Here is a 24,182-nt window from a genome sequence, read left to right on the forward strand (position 1 = left end):
GCTGGTTGCTGGCTGTTCATCCTGAAAGCTGTTTGCGATGGTTTCTGGCTGTTCATCCTGAAAGCTGTTTGCGCTGGTTTCTGGCTGTTCATCCTGAAAGCTGTTTGCGCTGGTTTCTGGCTGTTCATCCTGAAAGCTGTTTGCGCTGGTCGCTGGCTGTTCATCCTGAAAGCTGTTTGTACTGGTCGCTGGCTGTTCATCCTGAAAGCTGTTTGCGCTGGTTTCTGGCTGTTCATCCTGAAAGCTGTTTGCGCTGGTTGCTGGCTGTTCATCCTGAAAGCTGTTTGCGCTGGTTGCTGGCTGTTCATCCTGAAAGCTGTTTGCGCTGGTTTCTGGCTGTTCATCCTGAAAGCTGTTTGCGCTGGTTGCTGGCTGTTCATCCTGAAAGCTGTTTGCGCTGGTTGCTGGCTGTTCATCCTGAAAGCTGTTTGCGCTGGTTGCTGGCTGTTCATCCTGAAAGCTGTTTGCGCTGGTTGCTGGCTGTTCATTCTGAAAGCTGTTTGCGCTGGTTTCTGGCTGTTCATCCTGAAAGCTGTTTGCGATGGTTGCTGGCTGTTCATCCTGAAAGCTGTTTGCTCTGGTCTCTGGCTGTTCATCCTGAAAGCTGTTTGTACTGGTTGCTGGCTGTTCATCCTGAAAGCTGTTTGCGATGGTTGCTGGCTGTTCATCCTGAAAGCTGTTTGCGATGGTTGCTGGCTGTTCATCCTGAAAGCTGTTTGCGCTGGTTGCTGGCTGTTCATCCTGAAAGCTGTTTGCGCTGGTTGCTGGCTGTTCATTCTGAAAGCTGTTTGCGCTGGTTGCTGGCTGTTCATCCTGAAAGCTGTTTGTACTGGTTGCTGGCTGTTCATCCTGAAAGCTGTAAAATACATGGATAAATATTAAAGTAGACACACGTCATAGCAGAAATACAAAGTTGACCAAAAACCACTAAAAAGCTTAGCAATTTCTAAAGTAAATTAATTATTTATTAAGGATGAGAGAAGAACAAGGCTGAAACTAGGATGTGCAAATTGTTTTATAGCTCTCTGAAGCCGGTATACATGAGTTACCCCATGGTGGTTGATCCTGTTAAGAAATGTTTATTTTAAAAGTGAGTTACATCATTATTATAAAATATTCACTGGATATTTACTATGAAATTTAGGCATTATTTATTATATGGTCAATGTTATAGCACTGCTACAGTATGTGTATATTACCTTATGAGACTGCAATACAATGCCTATTAATTACTTTTGGTATTACTGTGTAATATACTGTATTGTAATTCAAGGAGCTGAAAGTGGTGCTCTGAGTGCAATAAAGGGATCTGAAGCTACAATTTAGTATCACCCACTTTTCTATCCTGGAGATCCCTAGAGTTGTAGTTGGTTTTATATATTAAAAGCTTATCCCAGATGCATGCAGTGCTACTAAAGAGAAACATTCCAGGGACATGACTTTGTAGGGTCCTGTGAATGTAATGTTTGGGAATGAATAAAATAACAAATAAATAAATGGAAAAAAGTCAAATAGAAGTAATAAAACAAATATCTATAAAAAACGTTTTTAATTTATAGGTCATGACATTAACTTGTAGTTGGACATTTCTTTGAGAAGTAATGTACACATTAATCTTTTGATCAATTTTAGTATTTAGGGCCTGTAGTATGGAGCTGGCCTAGGGCCCTAAATTTCTGTGATTTGGCCTGACACCAAACTCATATTTTCTCAGAGTTGAACTAAAACAAGATTAATTAAAATCACATGAAATTTAGGTCAGGGCTGTGAACCTCATCTACTGCTGTAGCTGTATCCAGTAAAATAGCCAAAATGAAGCCCAGTGTTGCCCAGCAGTGATGCCACTGTCATAGAAGATCGTTGCATTCATGCTATGATTCAGGCACCTGAATATATCAGTATTTACAAGCAGGTGTTGCTGTATTCAGTCCCCGCGGCGATACTGAAAACTGCTGTTTATTTTTTTAATGTGGGCAATTTGAAAATTCTGGATGAGAGGACTATGTATGGGTGGCCACATACATACTGGAACTGAGATGAAAAATGCCAATTGCATTACTGCTATTGTATCTGCTTTTGGCATGGATTCAATAGATAGAAAGCTCATAAATAATGGCCGACAATTGCTGTATTATTAAAGAGCAACTTGGTATCATAATGAAATAGTAGTTCTATGAGCTATTTTTTTTACTGGTGCACAGTATGTTTTACAGTTATGGATTGTTACACGCTGGAGTACTTAAGAGCTCTGTTCAGACCACATGGGTGATTAAAATGTCTCTGTTTTAAAAATACACTATTACTGTAAATATTAACAAAAACAACATTTAAGACACCGGCTTAGATTTCATATAGTGTAATTGTAACCTTCTTTGATCCTGTGATTGCACTTCTTCTGTGAGGCTGTTGATCCAGCATAAATCGCCATAGTATTTTGACTTGGTTTTAAGTTGAAATTCACATACTCACAATTCACATGCTGTTCTAACCATCTAGTAATCAATTTGGTTGGTGTTTCATTACAATTGTTATACAGATTGGGGGCCTTATTCCATTATAATAGTTCTGTCTCTTTTTTCTTTTTTTATTGTAGAGTTCATCGTGAGTACTTTTCCTCAACGGGGATATCCCTCTTATATAATTAAGTTTATACTACACCTTCCCTGTCTTGAAGCATTTTTGTTCTCGTCAAGAGTTACAAATATACATATTGGCATACAGGACGACACTAAAGCCTGCAGTACCTAATGTGAAATTAAAAAGCACTGAATTGGAATGACTGGAATCAGGATAACCACAGTGACACACATTGATCCCACTGGTCTTTGTACAGTACTCATTTGTCTTGATTTTCACAAAGTCTTGTATTATTTAAAATAAAATGTAAGGGTATAGACATAGAGTTTAGGAGTGACAGCTGCATGCGGCGTCCATCTGCTCATTCCATTAGGCCTTGTGCAAAATAATGTGTGGGTTGCATGGCAACGCTGAGCTTACCTGTCTTTGAGTGGAGAGTGTGAAAGTAATGAGTGTTTGATATGGTTGGAAAAAAAGTACACAGATTTTAAAGGTCTCACACTGTTTGAACAAAGTATGTGGTTTTAGTTTCCTATGGGTTCTTTCATGGGCTCAGTTGACTTTTCCAAATCATCACCCATTTACACAAGCTTTTAAACCAAACACAATATCTAACTTCTCGGGACTTTTTGTTTTAGGAGTTCAAATATTTTATTTAGCCTTCGGCCAGAGTCTGGCTACCCCAGAGCGCTCGACATTTAACAAACCTAGCCTGGTGTCAGACCAGAATCCTGCAAATAGGTAGTATCGATGTTACCCATCAGAGAATCAGCCCTGTTGGGTTTAAAACGTCACTAAGTGTTACATTCTTTGACCTTTTGCGCAAAGGTTAGAGTACCCGCAGTGCTACCTAAACATCTACACACAAGTCTTCTAAACCTGAGGTACAGTATTCAAGAAAAATAAACAAATGAAATCTGAATTTAACAAAATTAAATGACGAACTAGTGTGGCACATATAATGTTGTGCCTTTTTAAATTCAGTTTAGTAAAGCAAGGTACAGCAATCCCAGTTTCAATCTGGAATTGTTTTAAAATTATTTTAAGAACAATCTCAAATAATTGCATTTAGTAACGCATTCTATTTTGTTTCCCATATTTTTAAAGGTGTACAGAAAAGGATTATCTTCTGTATCTTATTCAATGTACAGCCTGATAAATGCTTGGTCTTTTTATAGGAACTGGTTAAAGGGTAAAATACCTAAGTTCAGGCAGTAGGGTGCGCTGTTGAGAGCAAAATCAATTAGACCTCTGTGAACTGACAAAGAAATAATAATTTCAAAGCACTGCCTCTTTTTGCTTAACTTAGGCTTGCAGAATGGAGCATGACATTTCCAATCAAGGCAATTCTAGTCTAAAGATTCCATATTTATGGCATTTTATTGGTTAATAGGAGTTTAGTGTCACATTACAGTATTCCCCATATTCTAACTGTCCAGTACACCCATTACAGAGACTTATGTTAGCCTGCAGTTGCAATTATTTTGCATACATGTTCCCTGTATCGATGATCAGTCACCCTTGTGTTCTTCACTATAATCTATAATATACAATACTGTATGCTAAATGATTTTATGTCACACTTTAAATGTATCTATGGGGCTGGTCAATGCTTTTTCAGGAAGAATTCTATATTTTTACCTGATGAAAGAGTAAGTTTCACTTGCTTACTGAACAGCAAAAATCTATAGCATTTTTTCATTTGGTCTTTTTTTATTAGGCCCTAATGCGATTTTCAGTCATAAAAGGCAGAAGACAACAGATTCATGGTTTTACTTTAGCTATACTTTGATACCAATTAAGGCATGTGTGGCTTACACAAGTTCATTAGCTTTCCCTTGTAACAGTATGTACATGTAAGAGTTTACTGAAACACCTCGTTTTTTAGATGAGTTTACCAGGATTTTGTATGCTGATTTGTATGGGTTTCCTCAGCTTTGGTTTTGTTTGCTAGTTGTTGTGGAATAATCTGTATTACAGTGTGTCTGAGCATTAATCCTTTATTACTGCCAAACTAAATTATTTATAAGGGAGATGCAACTGCTATATATTCAGCAATTCAATTAGCAGAAAACAGTTGTCCAGCCCCTGTGTAAAGTGCTGTATCTGCTCTTCATTAGCAATGAAGTGTTAGCATGAGGCAGCTACAGTGATATGAGGCACAATGTGCGTTCACATTTTATTCATATTGTAGCGTGCACGGGGGTAGGCAGCAGCAGAGCTGGTAGGTGACTTAATCACACACAGGGACATAAGCCGATATACACTGCTTGTAGAGGACCTGGCTCCTTTGTACAGAATGTAGCAAAATAGGTTAACACAGGCACACAGGGCGAGGCAATCCTCACACAGACGTTGAGTGGGCGTGAACCCGGGACCTCTCGCATTAAATCATAACGCTGATACTGCTGTACAAAGGAGCCAGGTCCTCTGCAAGGGGCGTATATTGGGGTTATGTCCCTGTGTGTGATTATGTCACCTACCAGCCCTGCTGCTGCCTACCCCCGTGCACGCTACACTCTCCCCTGCCAGCCTCAAGTCTGCCCTGGACTTGCTCACCAGGCTACAGTCTGACAAGTGCATGCCGGGGTACCTGCATCCCTCTGTTAACACCAATGTAATAAAATAGGTTAATGCTGGCAGGCGCATCACACAGGGCGAGGCAATCCACACACAGGCGGAGGGTGGGTGCGAACCCGGGACCTCTCGCACTAAAGCATAGTGCCAATAATGCTCTACAAAGGAGTCCACTCTTTTCTATATTACAGCTCTGGCCAAAAGTTTTGCATCACCTAGAATTTTAGAATTACGACATAATACAAAAAAAATAAAACCAAACAAACATATGACCGTAATTTATATATTTTGTTTAACATCGTGTAATTAAAGAAACTACAAAATATTATCACAAAAGTCTACCGGAAGCCATAATAGTGTACAGTATTTGATGTTAGATTTTTAAATGTCATTTTTTCAGTTTTTGTGACTTTTTTGTTAAGTAGATTGAAAACTACAATTTCAATGGATTTAAATATGTTAACATAACATTACTCACCAGGTTTCATTCCACATTATGAAGTAAAACGAGTTAATTCTATAGGGTGATGCAAAACTTTTTTGCCATAGCTGTAGCTGCATACTGGAAAACTAAACTAAAAAGGTTTAGTTGACTGTTAAAGAAGAAAAATTGCTTTAAAAAAAAAAAATCGCCCAAACCTTAAAATGTAGAGATATGCTCATTAACTTTCACAACGACAGCAATCAATTATTATCCTGGCTTGGCTGACAATGTAATTGAATGGCCTGATAAAGAATTGATTACCTTTACAAAGTAGCTTTGTGTTGTATAGAAACAGTCGGGCACAGATCTCCAGAACTCAAGACATTAGTGACAATTACAAGCCTTTTGCCTTAGATTGATTTTCACTTCATCCAGCCTGACCTGAATTTCAAGCTGGGGCATATAAGTGTAATGTACAGTACCTTAGAGCTTGTCAGAATCACAGCGGTGTCTTGAGAATGCACATCTTGTTTAATATAATCCCCCCGCCCAAAGAATCAGAACATAATCTTTTCCCTGTTGCTTTCTAAATCATTCTGTGGTATATGATCAGTAACTCATGTGACATCCAATCTATAATAAAAAAAAAAAAGAAATGCAGCTCCTTGCATTCCCTATCAGGAAGGTTTTGAAGTTTAGAACCATTTCTTAGTTCTGATCATACCCGATCTATTGTCAAGTCTTTGAAATTCCTCTATTAAAATATCATCATGCAAGTAAAAATGTAGATCAAAATTAATTTTTTTAAATTTTAATCAAAATTGACTTTGGGTTTTTTTTTTTTTTTTATTTTTTTTTTTTTTTTTAATTTAGTCGTTGCCAATTATTTTTTTGCTGTTTTCTCCCAATTTGAAATGCCCAATTGTTATTTAGGCTCAGCTCACCACTACCACCCCTGTGCTGACTCAGGAGTGGCGAAGATGAACACATGCTGTCCTCTGAAGCATGTGCCGTCAGCTGCCCACTTCTTTACACTCTGCAAGTTTGCCAGGAGCTACAGCTTAGGAGGACAACGCAGCTCCCAGGCAGCTAACAGGCAAGCCCACAGGCACCCGGCCAGACTACAGGGGTCGGTGGTGCATGGTGAGCTGAGGACACCCTGGCCAACCTAGACTCTCCCCCCCCCAACCCCGATTAAGTGATTATTGGCCACCAAGTCTGCTCCTGTATGCAAAACTTCTGTTATATGGCCAAAAATGTACCTGTTCCATCAAACAATTCAAAGTACTGTAGTTCAACAAAGGCTATGACATAAATGCATACTTTCTTAAAACAACCCCTATGTGGGAAATGCAGTTCTAACTGTATATCATCCCTTATTTTGTGTAACAAGTATGACTGTGATAAGATTCTAGTAGTGTAGGTTTTCATTCATCTATATGCATTCCTTAATGCATGTTTTGGCAAGGGTAAGGTAATGTTCATTGTCTCAGTGATGCAGTCTTCTCATTCTGAATAATCCAATTCCAGCTTTCACATAACAGTTGTATGTCAGCATGGTGCTGAGAATGACTTGAAAGAATAAGTAATGGATGAATGAAACCTACTGTCTGATCTGCTAGCATCACATTACAAAGAGACTGAGTCTAAAAGCACTTTAAATGATAACTACAGTACTGTATGGCTTTTTAAATATAAGCAACTGGGCAACAACTATAGTAAAGTATCTGTCTTTTCCATTAACGTAACATAATGTTAATAAAGTTTAGTGCAGCTTTTCATCAAACCACAGCCTGTAATGTAAAAGCATAAGAAATATTACGAACGAGAGGATGCCCATCATTGCTAGTCTGGTTCCTAGTAGCTGACTGACCTTTTTGTGCCTTTAAAAATTAACTCTTTGCTGCCCAGTGTCCAATATAGTTGACATTGAGAAAATAGGCATTACATAGGTATTGGAACATGTTTCCCTCTTTATAACTCTTTTTTGCCCAGGAGTATCACAAGTCTAGTTGTTCTTCGCTGGACTACCCAAAGTCACAATATCTATTTTGTAGTGATTTATTAATTGAACACAGTACTCAAAGTGCGGTCTTACCAGTGTTGAATCATCCAAGTTCCACAGGAATCTTAAAAAAAAATACTTAAGAATAATACACAAGCTGTAGAACATGCATTTGAACTAAATTGAATGTATGACTACACCCTAGTTTGGATAATAATAGGATTCACTTAATATAAAGAGAATAGTTATACTTGTGGTATCATGGTCATGAAACATGGGACATCAGGGGTAATTTTGAGTCTAATACAAGACACAACTACCATTGTACCATTTTGAGCAAAACAAGCTACCTCAGAGATCAGTGCCTTGTCTGAACTTTCCAGTAAAATCTACTTTTATATCCGTCACATTTCCAACTGATCATTTGTGAATCATTGAAGCAGGAGTGAACTGTTCATATGACATTCTCCTTTCAGCCAGATGAGATTGGAAGCAATCTCTAATTAAAGACCCAGGAATGTTACATTGTCCAAAACCTGTCAGCCCTCACCCTAATGAGCACCTAGGTAAAATAAGAAACTGCAGTGACATTTTGTTTCCTAAAGGATTTTCAGAAAGTAACCTTCCTGATATGACATTCAGTATTGGTATTTGATAACAGCTTGAGGCATTATTCGCTCGCTGTTCTCCCTCCTTGTATGACTCCCAACCAGAAAATGTCAAATACATAGTTTTTTTTTTTTTTTTTTTTTTTATAGGTCTGGCTTCTATTTTATCATTAAAATTATCAACCAAAGACTTTAATAGCAACCATTTGGGGTAATTTCGCGTAACTGTTCAATGTTGCTGAATTATTCAAGCAAGGACCTTTGCCATCACCTTTTATTATCCGTACTGAAATGTGAAGTAAAATCAAGTAGAAATGTACAATATAATTTAAAAAAGCATCATTAATAAACTCAACACAGCAAGCCATACTACCTTATTGACGGATCTGGTCAGATCTCAGCAAGGTGTTGGTTTAATATTTGGATGAGGTGCCTCCAAGGAAAAAACTTGTTCTACATGAAATAGTGTTGGTGTTCTTTGGAGGAAGAGCAAGGTGTTAAATTGCATTAATACAACTCTGTAACTGTAGTTATAAACCTCAAATTAAAATGAAAGCTGGGGGTTGGTTAGTTTATTACTAAATACCCTGGTATCTCTGAAAAGATAATCGTCTCCTCTTTAAAAATATTGCTGCATATTTTAATAAAATTATTTGATCTATTTAGGGATACAAAATATTTAGTGAGCACGGAGCCTGAGTGGCCTGAGTGAGGTTATCTGGCAAGAAACACCCTATCTTCAGTTGTACTGCTTTCCTAGAAAAAAGGTACCATTTCAAGTTACCATTCTGCTTGTCAGACATTCATTAAAGTATTTTGCATATATTTATCTATTCTAGGATACAAAGTTATTTACTAAGTAAGGGTCTGAGAGAGGTAAAATGGGCAATAAAATGGCCACTCCCCCAATTGCTCTGTAAATCATTTCTTATTGAATTACCAAAATAATGTTTGCGTGTGTTGTTTATATATATATATATCTATATATATATATATATATATATATTATTATCTATCTATATATATATATATATATATAGATAGATAGGAAAAGTGCAGCTGTATAAGCCAATCTACTGTTGTTGTTGCACAGTACAAGCAAGTGGATGTCTGTGTTTATCTACATGTTGTGTACTGTGGCATTGACATACACACAATTTAAAAAAAAAAAAAACCTGCAGAGAATTGTTGTGATGTTTCTGCCACACATGAAAAACCTTCTCCCACACAAAGAGGTACAGTTTTAGGTCTGTGAGAGAAAAAAAGGTCATATGTAAATTTGAAAGAGCCTAGTAAGCTAAGTGTTAATCATTATACTATAAGCACACATGTATAGTAGCTAATGTGACTTTACAAACACCCCAAGTGTGAATGAATTTAAACGATATTAAACAGCTACTGCACGGCTGTGTTTGAATACAGCGTGATAGGTGGTACTTTATTGCCCAGAGTGTATTATACGTGTCTGGGCCTTCAGTTCTTGTCTCATAATAGCAGAGCTGTGGAAAAGGCATGGCCCTGTCTTTCTCTTCATTTCTTTTATACATGTTTTCAGGCCTCTGAACTGTAGCTTGATGTTTCCATAAAGGCAGTAATGAGAAAAGATAATCTTATCAGAAGGCAGAGATGTTGGAGTTTTACCTGGTATAAACTCGTCCATCCTTAGATTGATGTACTCAGAAAAGTAATGTACCTGTAACTGGCTATATACAGATCATGACAGTGTGTTCATGTTGCCTTCTCTGGGTGGGAGTCAGTGTGTGCCCAGGAAGAATAATCTGTATTGATGCAATTGGACAAGGGTGTTCACAAAGTCATGAAAATTGAAAAAAAAAAATAAAATAAATAAAAGTGTTACAGAAATTTCTCCCTAGACGTATTTTTTTATAGTAAGAAATCCTCAGATATATTTTTTCTCAGTGATTAATTAATTCAGTACGTTTATTGATCACAATTTATTATTCCCAGTTGCCTCACACCTTGAAGTTTCAGCTGTCCATCCATGTGATTACATTTTATTCTGTACTTTATGTGTGCTGCAGGAAATCCTCATCATTACTGCTATATTGTGAATAAAGTGCCACTTTATAATTAAATAAGGTAAAGGTTTAAAAAAATAGATTTTTACTTCATAAGATCTGTAATCATAGTTGAAATAATGCAAGTTCTTTTTGAAAGCTTATGTTACATTCATTGATTGGATTAATACGGGTAGGGGCTTGTGGAAAAATTGGATTTTATGTTTTCCCTTAAGATCCTGGCTGCAAATGCACATTTAGTAACCTCATTACAATGTGTAAATGCAAAAATCCCATTTAGAGTATAAATAGAATGTCAAAGGAGAAATAACGAAGGCTTTAAAAACATTTCTGAACATTAGCTCCATGCAAGTACAGTACCTTGATGTTCTGTTTACTTTGTTTTCACTTTGAATTTGGTAGCCATTTATTACGTCACAACGCTGTGAACACAAGAACATAATAATGAGAAACAGCTGTTTGGCCCATCAAGGCTTGTCCTTTGTTAGCACACCATTCTCCCCTACAGTGCCACTGGTATAGGATCCAACCCTACAACACAGCAAAGGGAGTTTAATGTTCCAGGTAGGGTCAAAATACCTGTTGCACAAGCAGTGAGTCTAGTGCACAGTGTGATGGCAGGTTCAGTTGATTTAAAGTGAAAATAAAGTTGGAAAATTAAAGCAATTACAGAAGAATGATAAAGGATCTGCAAAAAGGTTTATAATAAAGATAAAACATTTCTTTTTTGGTTATTTCACCATACTAAAGGACATGTTATTTTCAGCACACCCTTAGAGTAGGTAGTGCTGTGCAAAACCAGAAGCTTTATTTTGTTTTGGATTTTTTAAATATAAAGTACTGACACAAATTTTGTAAACAACAAATGATTTACAGAGCAATTTGGGGGTGGTCATATTAGTGCCTATTTTTTCCTTTCTTAGACCCTTTACTTAGTAAATAACTTGGTATCCCTGAATATATAATCATATGCAAAATACTTTAATGAACATCTGAGAAGCAGAATGGTGCCTGAAATGGTAGGTTTGTTGCCGGATAACCTCGCTCAAGTTACTTGCTCAATAAATATCTTGGTATCCCTGAATTGATAAAATTATTTTATTAAAATATGTAGCATTTTAATAAGATTATCTATTCAGAGATACCAGGGTGTTTAGTAAGTAAGGGGACAGAGTAAGGAAAAATGAACAATACAACCCCCACCCCTAGTCTTACTGCAAATCATTTTTTGTTTCCATAATTTGTGCCGGTATATATTTTAATGTTTCAAAGCTCTTTAATTACAAAATAAGTTTGGGAACTGATACAATGAACTTTCTAGCACAGTACACTGTTGTAGCTACCAAAATGATGTACTTTTTTATTACCCAGAAAAAAAAAAAAATACAATTGGTTAATTGCAGTTGGGATCATTACTAATATATTATTATATGTCCAGTTTAATTATGTTTTGTCTGTACTTGATTGTTGTAGGTAGTTGCACAGCCTAGAGGCAGTTAAGCTTGCAGTTAAATCAATGGGAACAGATTGAAAATCAAACCTGAATACAAAATTGCATGTTCTGCTTTAAAAGCTTCTGTCATTCATATTTGTCCACCTTTTGTGTTTCAAATGGGCCCTGTTCTCAAGGGTTAACTCCTGAGTTGTTTTAAAGAATGTTTTTCTTTTTCAAAACCTGTTTTACAGAATAAAGTGCAGGTTGATATTCATTAAAGTTATTGGCTTCTTGAACATTAAGAACACTTCATGAATAACATAAAATAAGCTTTTTTGAAGCTTTGTGAATGGAGCCCAATTTTTCATGTTTGTGCTTCATTATTGGTGCATGCATGTTTTTTTTAATGTTTATTACTGTTCAGACACTAACATTACCACATGTATCACACTGGTAGTAAATATATAAATATATCAATATTTATATGTGTGTCTGGTTGTCTCACGGTCTTTTACTCTGGAATGTACCCAAAAGCCTTTGCATGCAGATTATATACCTTTAATCTCTATGAGTTGAGCTTCATCTTTTAGAATTAATCTTGTTTCATTAGCAATGATCTTTCACCACGACCTTTGACTTACTCCCTGCTATATTATTATTATTATTATTATTATTATTATTATTATTATTATTATTATTATTATTATTATTAAAAATGTAAATACCTAACCCCATGCCACTAATAAGTCACTAATGCAACTGCTTTGTTCATATTGGAGTCTAAGCCTGGGAAAAACTTTTATTTATTTATTTATTCATTGCAATTTGTCTACCAATTACATCTATCTACCAATTACATTCAGAATGGTAATTATACAGGCTTTTGAGAAGCAAAGTGTTGGGGCCATGTGCGTTTTTCTTTATTATTATTCAGGTAAAGCAATGAGAATAAAGACTAGATTTCTCCAATTTGTGTTCAGCCTACCTTTCTAACAATTAGTTGAAATTTAACTGAATGAGAACATGCATTGAAGCCACAACACAGCTGGTAATAAGCTCTTTTATAGTTTATTCCCAGGTACAATTTTAAAAACAACCTCTCTTTCTTTTTTTTGGCTGTTTTATTCTGGATGGATTTAATATGGCAGTAGGTAGTCAAAGGTTATTGGAAAGTTATAACTCAGTGTAATTTAAAATGGACGAGTGACAATGTATAAAATTGTGATTGCTTTGCTGCAAAGAGAAATGGTATGGTGTACCATTCCAAATTACTTTCCATTTTCCTTTCAATCAAAAGCTGACAGCATTTTAAATTCTTAAATCTCAATGTTCGAACTCATATCAAACTAGGTAGTAGGGGTTCCTCTAGGAGGTTTTTTTTTTTTTGTGTGTGTGATGGGTATGCTTTTAAAAAGTTCACACAGTATTTTTAGTTGTTATTTTGTCTTTTATTTAAATATATTGTCTGTTTCCTAAAATATGTCTCAATCAGGCCAAATTAGGAAGACTATCTCACAATTCCTTCTTTTTTTTCTTATAAAAAACTTTTCTGTCTATTTTGACTGTTCTTCTTCAGTCTTGTTTGTTCTTGAATCCTCTGTTTCCTTCATTTTCTCCGTTCTTAATCCTAGGTCCCCTTACAAAGAAACAGAACGATGATTTAGGTGATAATGACGGGGCTGAAGACGAAGGTATTTTTTGATGCCAAACTGCTATGCATGACAAGGAACCCTTCAAATAATTGTTTTCTTCTTTATTTTTAAAACAAAATTCTTGTCCTTTTTTTGAACATGAAGATTTTTTTCTACCTCATTTTTGATGGATGTGTTCTGTCTTTTTTTTGCTTAATGTTACCCTACACTTTTCTTTTTTTGAAGTATGTTTTATTGTTACCCGTCATATAGAATACTTTATCGTATCTCTTTCTAAGGTTTTTGCTTGACTTTTTTTTTTCTTTACACATTGCATCCCACCTACAATGTAAATTTTTTGATGAATAACAATGACTAACTACCCAACATATAACACCTTTTTGCATGGTTTACCAATCCCTTTTTATAAAGTGCACAACAAATTTTACTGACATCAAGCTCACCTCTTGCATAGTGAAAAAACCCTTTTTTTATGTTTCTAAGGCAACAATAATTATGTTCATGTTCCTGTAGGTGCCCAAGTCCTAAAAACACTTACCTTACTTTGACATCACTTCATTTTGGGGATTATAAACAATACTTACATTACTTTCACTTGTTTTTTAAATGTTCATAAATGCTACTCTTGTGTGGCGGAAGCTGGATTCAAACCTCTACCCTCCTCTACATGAATCCACCACCTTATACTGAGTTTACTCAGCAGCAGTGACAAATAAGGCTTCTTGACACAATTAAAAAACAAAGCAATCCAAACATTGTACATTGCATTTTGAATACAATTATATGTATAAAGTTGGGAATGATCAAATTGGTGTTGTTTTTTGTAAAGGGAGAACATCATTAGTTAACTAAAATAAAGTATAACCAACATTAGCCCAATTGCTTGGTTGTAAATTGCCTTATTTGCAGCTGACAAATATTTAGTCTTTAAACAGTTGTTTATCCAGCAAAAAAATTAAATGAAAAAAAAAAAAAAATACATGAATAAATACATGCCCTGAAAGCCCTTAACTAGTAATTGTAAAATGTTAACTGAAAAAAGGCTTGTTTTAAAGTATAATATTTTCAGCACTTCTGCATAAGTAATCATCATTAAACAAAGCATTTACACCAAATTTAATTTATAATGGATTACTGCTTCCATATCTCAACACAAGGTACCAAGTAATTAAGAAAACACTGCATACAAACAAGGGATAAATACAATCAATGAATGATTTAACACAAATTGTCACATTCATGTTAAAGTAACCACGATGACAGCAAGCATGGCTTAGGGTTGATTGAGGTAGGGTGTTAATAATAAACTATTGAATCATAAATCCTTTTCAGTACTGTACTAAATTAGCATTCATTATTTTTAATATTTCCTTTTTGCTTGCATTTTTCCTAAACAAAATGTTTATATTTACCCTTTATTTGTATATATTAGGGTGCTCATACCCTTATACAACTTTAATGCCATTGTTAATATATGTGGCTGGTTGTTTTATTCTTAAGACTATGAATTCAGAATTAAGACTATTGAACATCTAATTGCACTTGTATTTGTGTAATATCTTGCTATAGAAACAGACCAAACCTGTTTTATAAAGTGCTTTTGTAAACCTAGTTATGTGTCTTTATGAAAGGAAGGACATAAAGATTAAAGGGATGAGTGCTCCTCAATTTCAGCCATGTTCTTGACATGGATGTTGAATTCGCTTAGCTCAGAGTAACACTTTTAAAAGGAGGAAAAACATTTTCAAAAGGAGAAAGCATCATTTTGAAAAGGAAGGCCTTCAATTGTGTGATGCACACAGAAGAGCATCTTTTTACAAGCTTAAGGAATGCCTCTAGACATTGAAGGATAAGCCCTAACACGTCCTTGCGTTAGCAAATATGCAACATTTATGTGGCCATGCTTCCTAAGACCACAAATGTAAAAACACCCATCCTAAATTGTGATTGAATTTCGCTACAGAGTAGGACAATAAGATGGGTCATGAAACGTCTCTTTTAAAAATAACACAAGCATTATTGATTCAACTGCCTACTGCAGTGCAAAACACATTCAAAACTGAAAGGTAAAATCGAGCTTTTATTCTATCATCCATAATGACCAAATTAGAGAGAGAAAGAGCGAGAGAGAGAGATTGTTTTTTTGACTTGCAACAGCAGTGATCTTGGAGGTTCTGATTTCTGTTGTGTTTTCAGTATATATTTCTCAATTGCTGACTATGCAAGGCTGTCACTTTTACAAGGATCATTCTAGTTGTTTGTCTTGTCTTTTCTTCCCCACAGAGGCATGAGCCACTTGATTTTTTAAAAATAATAATTATTATTATTATTATTATTATTATTATTATTATTATTATTATTATTATTGTTGTTGTTGTTGTATATTACACATGAGTAAGTTTCTTTTTCTGCTCCTGCGTACATTATTTACATTTACAAATACCAACATTCAAGTTTCTTTTTTAATTTTTTTCTTTTTGTTCACAAATACCATTACTACTCTATTTAAATAGTAACCTGCAAAGTTATAGTGATACTACACTAAATTAATGGCACTTAAAGAAATGTTTGGCTTATATTTCACCACCTTTTGTTATTTTGTTAATTGTAAAATTGTCTGTCTATATATTTTGCAAGTGAATTAATAAATAAAAAAAGTATGGTACAATGCAGAACAAATTTCTTGACACTAAAAGTTACCCTTAATGTTTTACCAAAACCAGGAGCATGGCATATATGTTGCTTAAGAAACCAACCAACATCTAAAGTTACATTTGTCTTTAACCACTGTTACACAAATGGTCAAGGTCGCACAGTTCAGAGTTCAATACTGCCTGTCAGATTTAATTTGCTTTTTCAATAATTTTCTTTCCCTTTTAGACATTCGTGAAGGCGGCAGCCCAAAGCCAGTGATGGTGTTTATCCACGGAGGGTCATACATGGAAGGCACTGGAAATATGTTTGACGGAAGCATCTTGGCGAGTTATGGGAATGTCATAGTCATCACTGTTAACTACCGGCTTGGTGTTTTAGGTAAGACATTCATAACCTTAACTTTGATATCTGCAAGGTGTCAATTGTTGTACATAAAACAATTCGATACAGTTTAGACTGAAATGTATCCATGCTTTTAGTAACAAAATGTACACTGTCATTTTCTTTCAGAGCATACATCTTTCTTAACATGATACATATCCAAGTGAAAATATATAGAGATGTAAAAAATGGTTAATATTTAATTGCCAGTTAATACACCTACAGTGCCTATATAAAGTCTACACCCCCTTTCAAAATTTTCACCCTTTGTTGCCTTATAGCCTGGAATTAAAATGCATTAAAATATATTTATTGATTATCTTATTGATCAGTGATTCACATGATTTCAGGATAAATTCAGCAGTTCCTGTAGACTCTGCTAGGTAGTGCATTTCAAAGCAAAGACTCAGCCATGAGCACCAAGGTGCTTTCAGAAGAACTCTGGAACAAAGTTGTTGAAAGGCACAGATCAGGGGATGGGTATAAAAAAATATCAAAGGCCTTGAATATCCCTTGTAGCACGTCAAGACGATTGTTAAGAAGTGGAAGGTGTATGGCAACACCAAGGCCGTCCCTCCAAACTGGATGACCGAGCAAAAAGGAGACTGATCAGAGAGGCTATCAAGAGGCCAATGGCAACTTTGCAGGAGCTACAGGCTTTTATGGTCAAGACTAGTCAAAGTGTGCACGTGACAACAATATCCCAAGTACTCCACAAATCTGGCCTGTATGGTAGGGTGGCAAGAACCTTGAATCTCGTTTGAAGTATGCAAAAAAACACTCAGGATATTTTGTAGCCATGTGGCAAAAAGTTTTGTGGTCTGACGAAACTAAAATGGAACTTTTTGGCCTAAATGCAACACCATCCCTACTATGAAGCATGGTGGTGGCAGCATCATGTTATGGGGATGTTTCTCATCGGCAGGGACTGGGGCACTTGGATAGAAGGGAAAATGAATGGAGCAAAGTACAGAGAAGTCCTTGAGGAAAACCTGCTGCCCTCTGCAAGAAAGCTGAAACTGGGACAGAAATTCACCTTTTATCATGACAACGACCCAAAGCACACAGCCAAAGCTACACTGGAGTGGCTAAGGAAAAAAAAGGTAAATGTCCTTGAGTGGCCCAGTCAGAGCCCTGTCCTAAATCCAATCGAAAATTTGAGGCATGACTTGAAGATTGCTGTCCATCAGTGCTTCCCAAGGAACTTGACAGAGCTTGAACAGTTTTGTAAAGAAGAATGGTCAAATATTGCCCAATCTAGGTGTGCAAAATTGGTAGAGACCTATCCCAACAGACTCTTAAATGTAATTGCTGCCAAAGGTGCTTCCACCAAGTATTAACTCAGGGGGGTGGAGACTTATCCAATTATGATCTTTTAGTTTTGTATTTGTAATATATACTTTTTTTCTCAATAAAACTTTTTTCCCTTAACAGTGTGGAGTATGATGTGTAGATAAGTGGAAAAAATCCTCATTTAAATGCATGAAACTCTAAGGCACTGACACAATAAAATATGCAAAAAATTCTAGGGGGTGTAGACTTTCTATAGGCTCTGTATATAGCAAATCCCATATACATAAAAGTTGACTTCCACTTGGATATCTGGTCCTAGTGAATTATCATATTACCCAAACATATTTTAGTTAATTTACAACATTGAAAGATGTTTCTAATTTTTAATTGACTTAGGGGTGGAGTCAATCATCAACAAAAACAATGCAACTTTATTTAACTGATGTATATCTGCATTTAATCTATAGGGGGCATTTTTATTTATTTTCAGTTCTGATCTGTACTGGAAATTTTAATCATGCAATACAGATACTGTAGCAAATTGTGGTTACTCTTTACATTATAGGGCATGTATAGCCATGCAATTATGGATTAATTAACTTGGTAATTACAACTGTTGCTCTCGGCATGGCACAGGTAATTTCCGTGTACAGTAGTTGACTTAGTTCTTGAGTCTACTTAACTTGGTTTCTTATATTTGTACCTTAGAAGTTATGACCTTCACATTTTTGTTGGGATTTCACTGAAGTAATTTACAGACAAGGGCAAGTTGAAACTTTTTGCTGGTTTGGAATTGCACAGAACAGGATTATAATGCAGGTCATAAAGTAGATCTGTTTTTGTTTTGGTTGAATACACCTGCATTTAAAAATTTGAAGATCAATGGATATTGATGCAGTGATCAGGTAAGTTGTCAATACTGGATCCCCTTCCTGCATGTTATTATAGCCGTATTTGTTGGAGTCACAGTTAATATGATAGCTATAGATTCAGGGTTCTGTAATTTTACATTCTGCCAAAGTGTGTACATTGTTCAAACATTAACATTGAAAGTCGTATCAAGTTAAAGAAAGACAAAGCATTGAAATGCTTAGTTGGCTGTGTTGCAGGACACTGTGTCTTTCAAGACTTTAAAGAACAATCAATCAGCCAAGGAACTTCAGGAGTTTGGTTTTGTGGTAAAAAGCAGAGGGCAAATGCATAATAGCAGATAATGCTTCGAAATTATGCATTACAATTTATGCCTCTTCACCTTCTGCTGCATTACTTAAAAGGTTATGTAACTAACAGGATTAGCACTGTTTATTCATAAGCTATGTCAAGTGAAGAAATACAAGTTTAAATGCACATTATATTAATTATCTACTATCCCAGAGCAGCCTGTTAGCCATTTTTTTAAGAAACCAAATCTTCAGAGAACCATCAGTGAGCATCAGAGACTCATTTTAGTCTTAAAGGTAGCATTGTGTTTATCCCTCAACACAGGGAGGCCTATGCATGTGGAAATGGTTCTCTTTTGTGATACTGTTATTCAAGATATAAACAGGACATCTGTTCAGTGGTATGCTCTTAAGCAATGACCTGCAGTTAATCAATAAGAAGTAGTAATCGTATGACTTTAAAATGCGTCCTTCAAATACTTGCGTTTTGTTGAAAACAAAAACATTTAAAATAATTAGTTACTGGTGTCCGGGTTATTATGCAATTGGACATCTTGCAATTCACCCCAGAGAAATACAATTATTTTAGAAAGAGAATTCACACAATGCATTGCGGCGGCTTCTCAGTCTTATTCGTTGTACTTGCCCCTAGAATAATAGCTGAGATGTATCCTTGTTTTACTTGTTTGAGGGCAAATTGTGTTCAACCATTTTGCTGGTCCTGGTGCAAGCTGTAAAATGAGAATGTGAGAATCAAGAAGACTTGTTATTTTGTGGTTGTTCGATATTAGTACTGTAGACATGAATAAGTAAAGGGTAGCGTGTCATCCCAGAGTGTCCATGCACAGAAACCATTTTTTTTGTAACACCTGGTAAACCATACAGGGGTGATATAACCAGAATGTTGTTACCTTTCTACAAATACTTTATCTAAATTAACATTTAATACATGGATGTCTAAACATAAGAAACAGTCAGATTGCAAGGAACCACTTAGAAATGATTTTCTTCATGGGTAAAAATATATTTACTTCATGCTGTTATTGAGTTTACTTTTCTATAAACAAGTAAGAATATTTTTTCGCTGTCACAATTAAACCGTTTCCTAGCTTGGCGCAACACAATTTTTGTAGACCAGTGTTTTTTGTTTTTTTTTCTCCGGAATGAGTCACTGCTGTTGCAGGTCAGTGATTTCCAGTGGGTGAGTTTTCATAACAGATGGTAAGTGGGTATCAAAAATATTAACATTTTTACTATGCCGCTATAACCAAATGATTCACTCCTCCTGTTCACGAAGCAGATACTAAAACTAAAAAGAGAAACACAACTGTATTCACATTTTTAATGTGTTGTTATGCACCTGTTATTAACAAAACATGATATGAAATCTCCATACAATCATACTTTGTCAAGATTAGATAGCCAGGAGGCATGATGAAATTTTGTTTCTTGAAGATTATTTATAGTGTGCATTGGAACCGGGCCACAGTTTATTTAAGTCTTGGTCCAATACTGTTCCCTAATGACTCATTTATGTGCGTATTTTAAAGCAGACCCACTGCTGTAAATTCTTCACAAATATGGTTAGTAAAAAGTGCAGCAGGAGAACAGATAAAGATATATTCCTCTAGCCACCAGCTTCAAGCCTACCCCTTTCCCTGTAAATTAATTTACCTGTTACAGAGTGAAGGTGACAGGTGAAACTGCGTTGCAGACTTCTCAAGATACCAGGTGCTTGAAATCGCCAGAAGAGTCCGTCGCCCCCCCATCCCCCCAAAACAAGCTCAGTTATAAATCATTATCAATGACTGTCTCTTGTGGTCTTTGTGGAATTGGTTTGCCAATTACTGTACAACTCAACACGACAGGACCATCATGACAGGAAAAATAGACACACCTTTGTATAAGTTAGTGATCAGCAGATGTGTCAGCTGCACGAAGAGCACAGCATGTGGTTTTCACTAACTCTACTGTGCACAATAGATTATTTTTTTTCTATGGGTAAATATTGGGACTTTCTTCCTATGCATCATGACGCGGGACATTTGCTAGGAAATGGGGACTGTCCCTACCATATAAGGACTGTTGGCATATATGTGGTAGTGCTATCTTTTTAAACCATCTTGCCATAAAGTAATTTTGGGGGACTATACTTTATAAACAGTTCTACTGGCGTGTTCAAGACGTGCTTCTGCAAGTCGGAGTTAATTGACATGACACAGCTATGGCTTTCCACTCCACTTAGCAAGACTATTAAGCAGATAGGTGGCCTGATTTTTCCACCTTGGCTACATTTATTCAAGTCTTGAAAATATTATGTTTTCTGCTTGGAAGGAAGACAGCTACTGTTTTTTAATTATTTAATTTTTTTTGTGAAGAGGGCCCTCTGCATACAATATATCCCGAAAATAACAATCCTATGCAGTATTTCCTATATTTATTTTGTAAAGAATATACACTGAATTATTTAAAGACTGGCTTTAAAAACAACTGGGACACACGGAACACGGTGGTCCTGATGCAGTAGAACACTACTGATGTGGCACCTTTAGTACTGCACTGTATTGTTAATGAGCATATGGTTCATGCTTGTGAGATACCATTGTTATGTCAAAAATATCAGATGGTTTTCACTGTGATACCATTCTGCCTAATTGATATATTTGTGGTTTTTGTCATTTTACCTTTGCCTTAGTACAGAAGTATTGTATTGCTAGCCGCTGCTTTGTTGAATATAAATATTCACCCGTCCTGCTACAGGTGTTGTAGAGGTAGATTTGGGAGGGGGGGGTGGGGATAAAAACCATAAAAGCCTAAAATGGCAGGCTAATGAAAAACATATTTACTCATCACTCCCCAGACAGAGACTGTTTGTATAACCTTCGATTACTAACGAACCTCATTTGTTATGTTGATGGATGCAAAATCTGGGAGGGGGGATATGGGCATTTTGTTTTTGTAAAAACAAATGCAAACAAATTGCATCCTCAGGTTGTAATTAGTATATTTATCATTAATTACTATATTTGATCATAAATATTAATTACTATAATTATTAATAATTTGGCTTGCTGTGAACAAAAGGGAAATTTAAAAAAAAGTGAAGAAGGGAACCAACAGGATGCATAATTATCAGCACCTGCCTTCTCTCACTCTGTCTCCCGGAGTCTGTCTCTTGGTATTAGGACGAGTAAGAGGAGCTGAGTGAAAAGAGTTATTACAGCCCAGTTAGTGTCCTGCTGGAGAGCATTCAGTCACTGTGCAGTGACTGTGGATGTTGTGAACAGAATCATCACCCCTTTGGCTAAAGATGGGATCTGTGACATGCAGGGGGAGACAAACAACCAAACACACTTGATGGCTGTTTGCTATGCGCCAGACACCCCACATTAGTGATTCATGTTATTCAGTTGTACACACTTCTGTGGAGGAGCCTGTTCATGCCTTCAGATTATCAAGACACATAGCATGCCTGCAGCTTCCACAGCCAATCAATCAATCACTGGCCATTCTTGCGCATGTATTATGAATGCAAGTTCGCTACTGAGAAAAAAAAACCAAGAATTAATAACAACAGCTAAGCTTCAGCCTCATGAGAGCTGATAAATCTTTATCCACTGCCAATTCACATGCAAACAGGAATAGATCTCCAGAAAGAGGGGAGGCCTGAACAATAATAATGGCTCAACAACGTAGGAAGACATACTTTTGCTTTGTGAGTTTGGCAACATTGGATGTTTATTATGTGTCAGTCCAAAGTAGTGGATTCAGTGTAAATGCTATTCTGGCTGGAGTAGTGTTTGCAAAGGGTAAATGTGATCTGACCTTTCAAGGTTGCTTTTGAACAGGATCCATTGATATGCTTCTTCTTATTTTTTTTTTTTTTTTTTGTAGAACTATTTTTTTTTTTTTATTGATTTTCAAAAGATAACACACATCAGAAGATATGCTTTTGTTATTGAATCTGCCACTCGGCTTCTTGTGAAAGGTTGTGCTAAGGTTAGTCTTTTTTTTTTTTTTTTTTTTTTTTAAAGAAAGGGTTCTTCACAATGGACCCAATAAAAAAGGTTACTTCTTAGAAGTGTTTTCATTGTTTGAAAAATGGTTGCTTTTGACCAAGGCATTACCATATAGGCTTTATAAAGCACAGTTCAAGCCGCGCACTGGTACTGTAGTAGACAGAATTAAATCAATAAAATATTCCAATCTTGCAAAGAATAATTTCCAGTGTTTTATTTTTTTTTGTCACGAGTTGACCAACTTTTTGCATATCTTTGGTAACCACGCAATGCTTTTTTTTCAGTATTGCAGTGTGTCAGTTCTTTAACAAAAGTAGAAATTAGATCTGAGCTAACTGGACGGTATCTGCAGATGTCCAATCGGTCTCTTGTGTTGAACATTTGTTGCTAGGGATTGTTTCTAAGGTTCTCCAAGTTTTTTGTTTGTTTTTGCTTTTGTGTGCATTCTATCTCATCGTTTTAAGCCCTGTTCCCACCTGTATCGGTACGATACCAGTACAGTTTGTTTCGGTATAAAATAAACCACTTTCTGTCCTAACTCACTTTTCAATACCGCTACAGTACCAATACAGTTGCAATATACCTGTCCACATTCATGTATGTTTAAATCGACAGTGTTGGGGTTCTGAACTCGTTTCTATGACGACCGACCGACCGCTGTCACATCTGTTAGAAATGGATCCACTGTTATATAATACAGCATGTTTTGCTGTCCTGTCCATGTACAGTATTTTGTTTTGGTGTTCAATCATTATTAAGAGACGAGCAGAACGTGAAAGGATGAGATGAGCAAAAAGGCGAAAGCAATTAGCCGTCTTTAAAATCACAAGGTTGCATCACGGCTTTGGGAATGCATGCTCTGTTTTTTTTGCTTCTTGAGATTCCCTCATAAGGGATTTTTTTTTAGAGCAGCACTGCTCTGCAGTATGCTTTACCTCATAGTCATCATCACTAATTTTGTGGAGATTATTTTGTCACTTATTTTGGCATTTTTGGCTACTGCAGCTCACCATAAAATGTAAAGCTGTTTGAAGTATTTAAACTGTAACTGATACTTAACTGTATCAATACCGTGGCGGTTTACATGTCCCCATTTAAGCTATTCCAACTCGTATTGAAACAGTACCTGTACGAAACCTGCTCTTATTTTTTTAGTTTCATACAGATGCAGTTGTATTGGTATGAAGAACTCCAGTCTGGACAGATGTTTCGATATGGTTTTGGTACGGTTCCACAACTCTACCGGTATAAAAATGCTAGTGTGAACAGGGCATTAATTTGACTGATTCCCTGACCTTCTGACTGTATCTGTGGCCACAATATTTATGTACATTGACATCCTTTTTTTTAAAGAACC

General features: G+C 36.1%; 1 protein-coding gene across 1 annotated transcript in view; it reads left to right on the plus strand.

Annotated features, from left to right (window-relative positions):
- Window positions 1–24,182, plus strand: part of LOC121323477 (neuroligin-1-like) — a 113,199-nt gene that overhangs the window by 21,390 nt on the left and 67,627 nt on the right. Inside the window, exon 2 of the mRNA XM_041264561.1 lies at window positions 16,198–16,350. Within this exon, the coding sequence (XP_041120495.1) occupies window positions 16,198–16,350 (153 nt within the window). The remainder of the gene's footprint in view (window positions 1–16,197; window positions 16,351–24,182) is intronic.

Source organism: Polyodon spathula, chromosome 11 (genome assembly GCF_017654505.1).
Source record: "Polyodon spathula isolate WHYD16114869_AA chromosome 11, ASM1765450v1, whole genome shotgun sequence".
NCBI lineage: Eukaryota > Metazoa > Chordata > Actinopteri > Acipenseriformes > Polyodontidae > Polyodon > Polyodon spathula.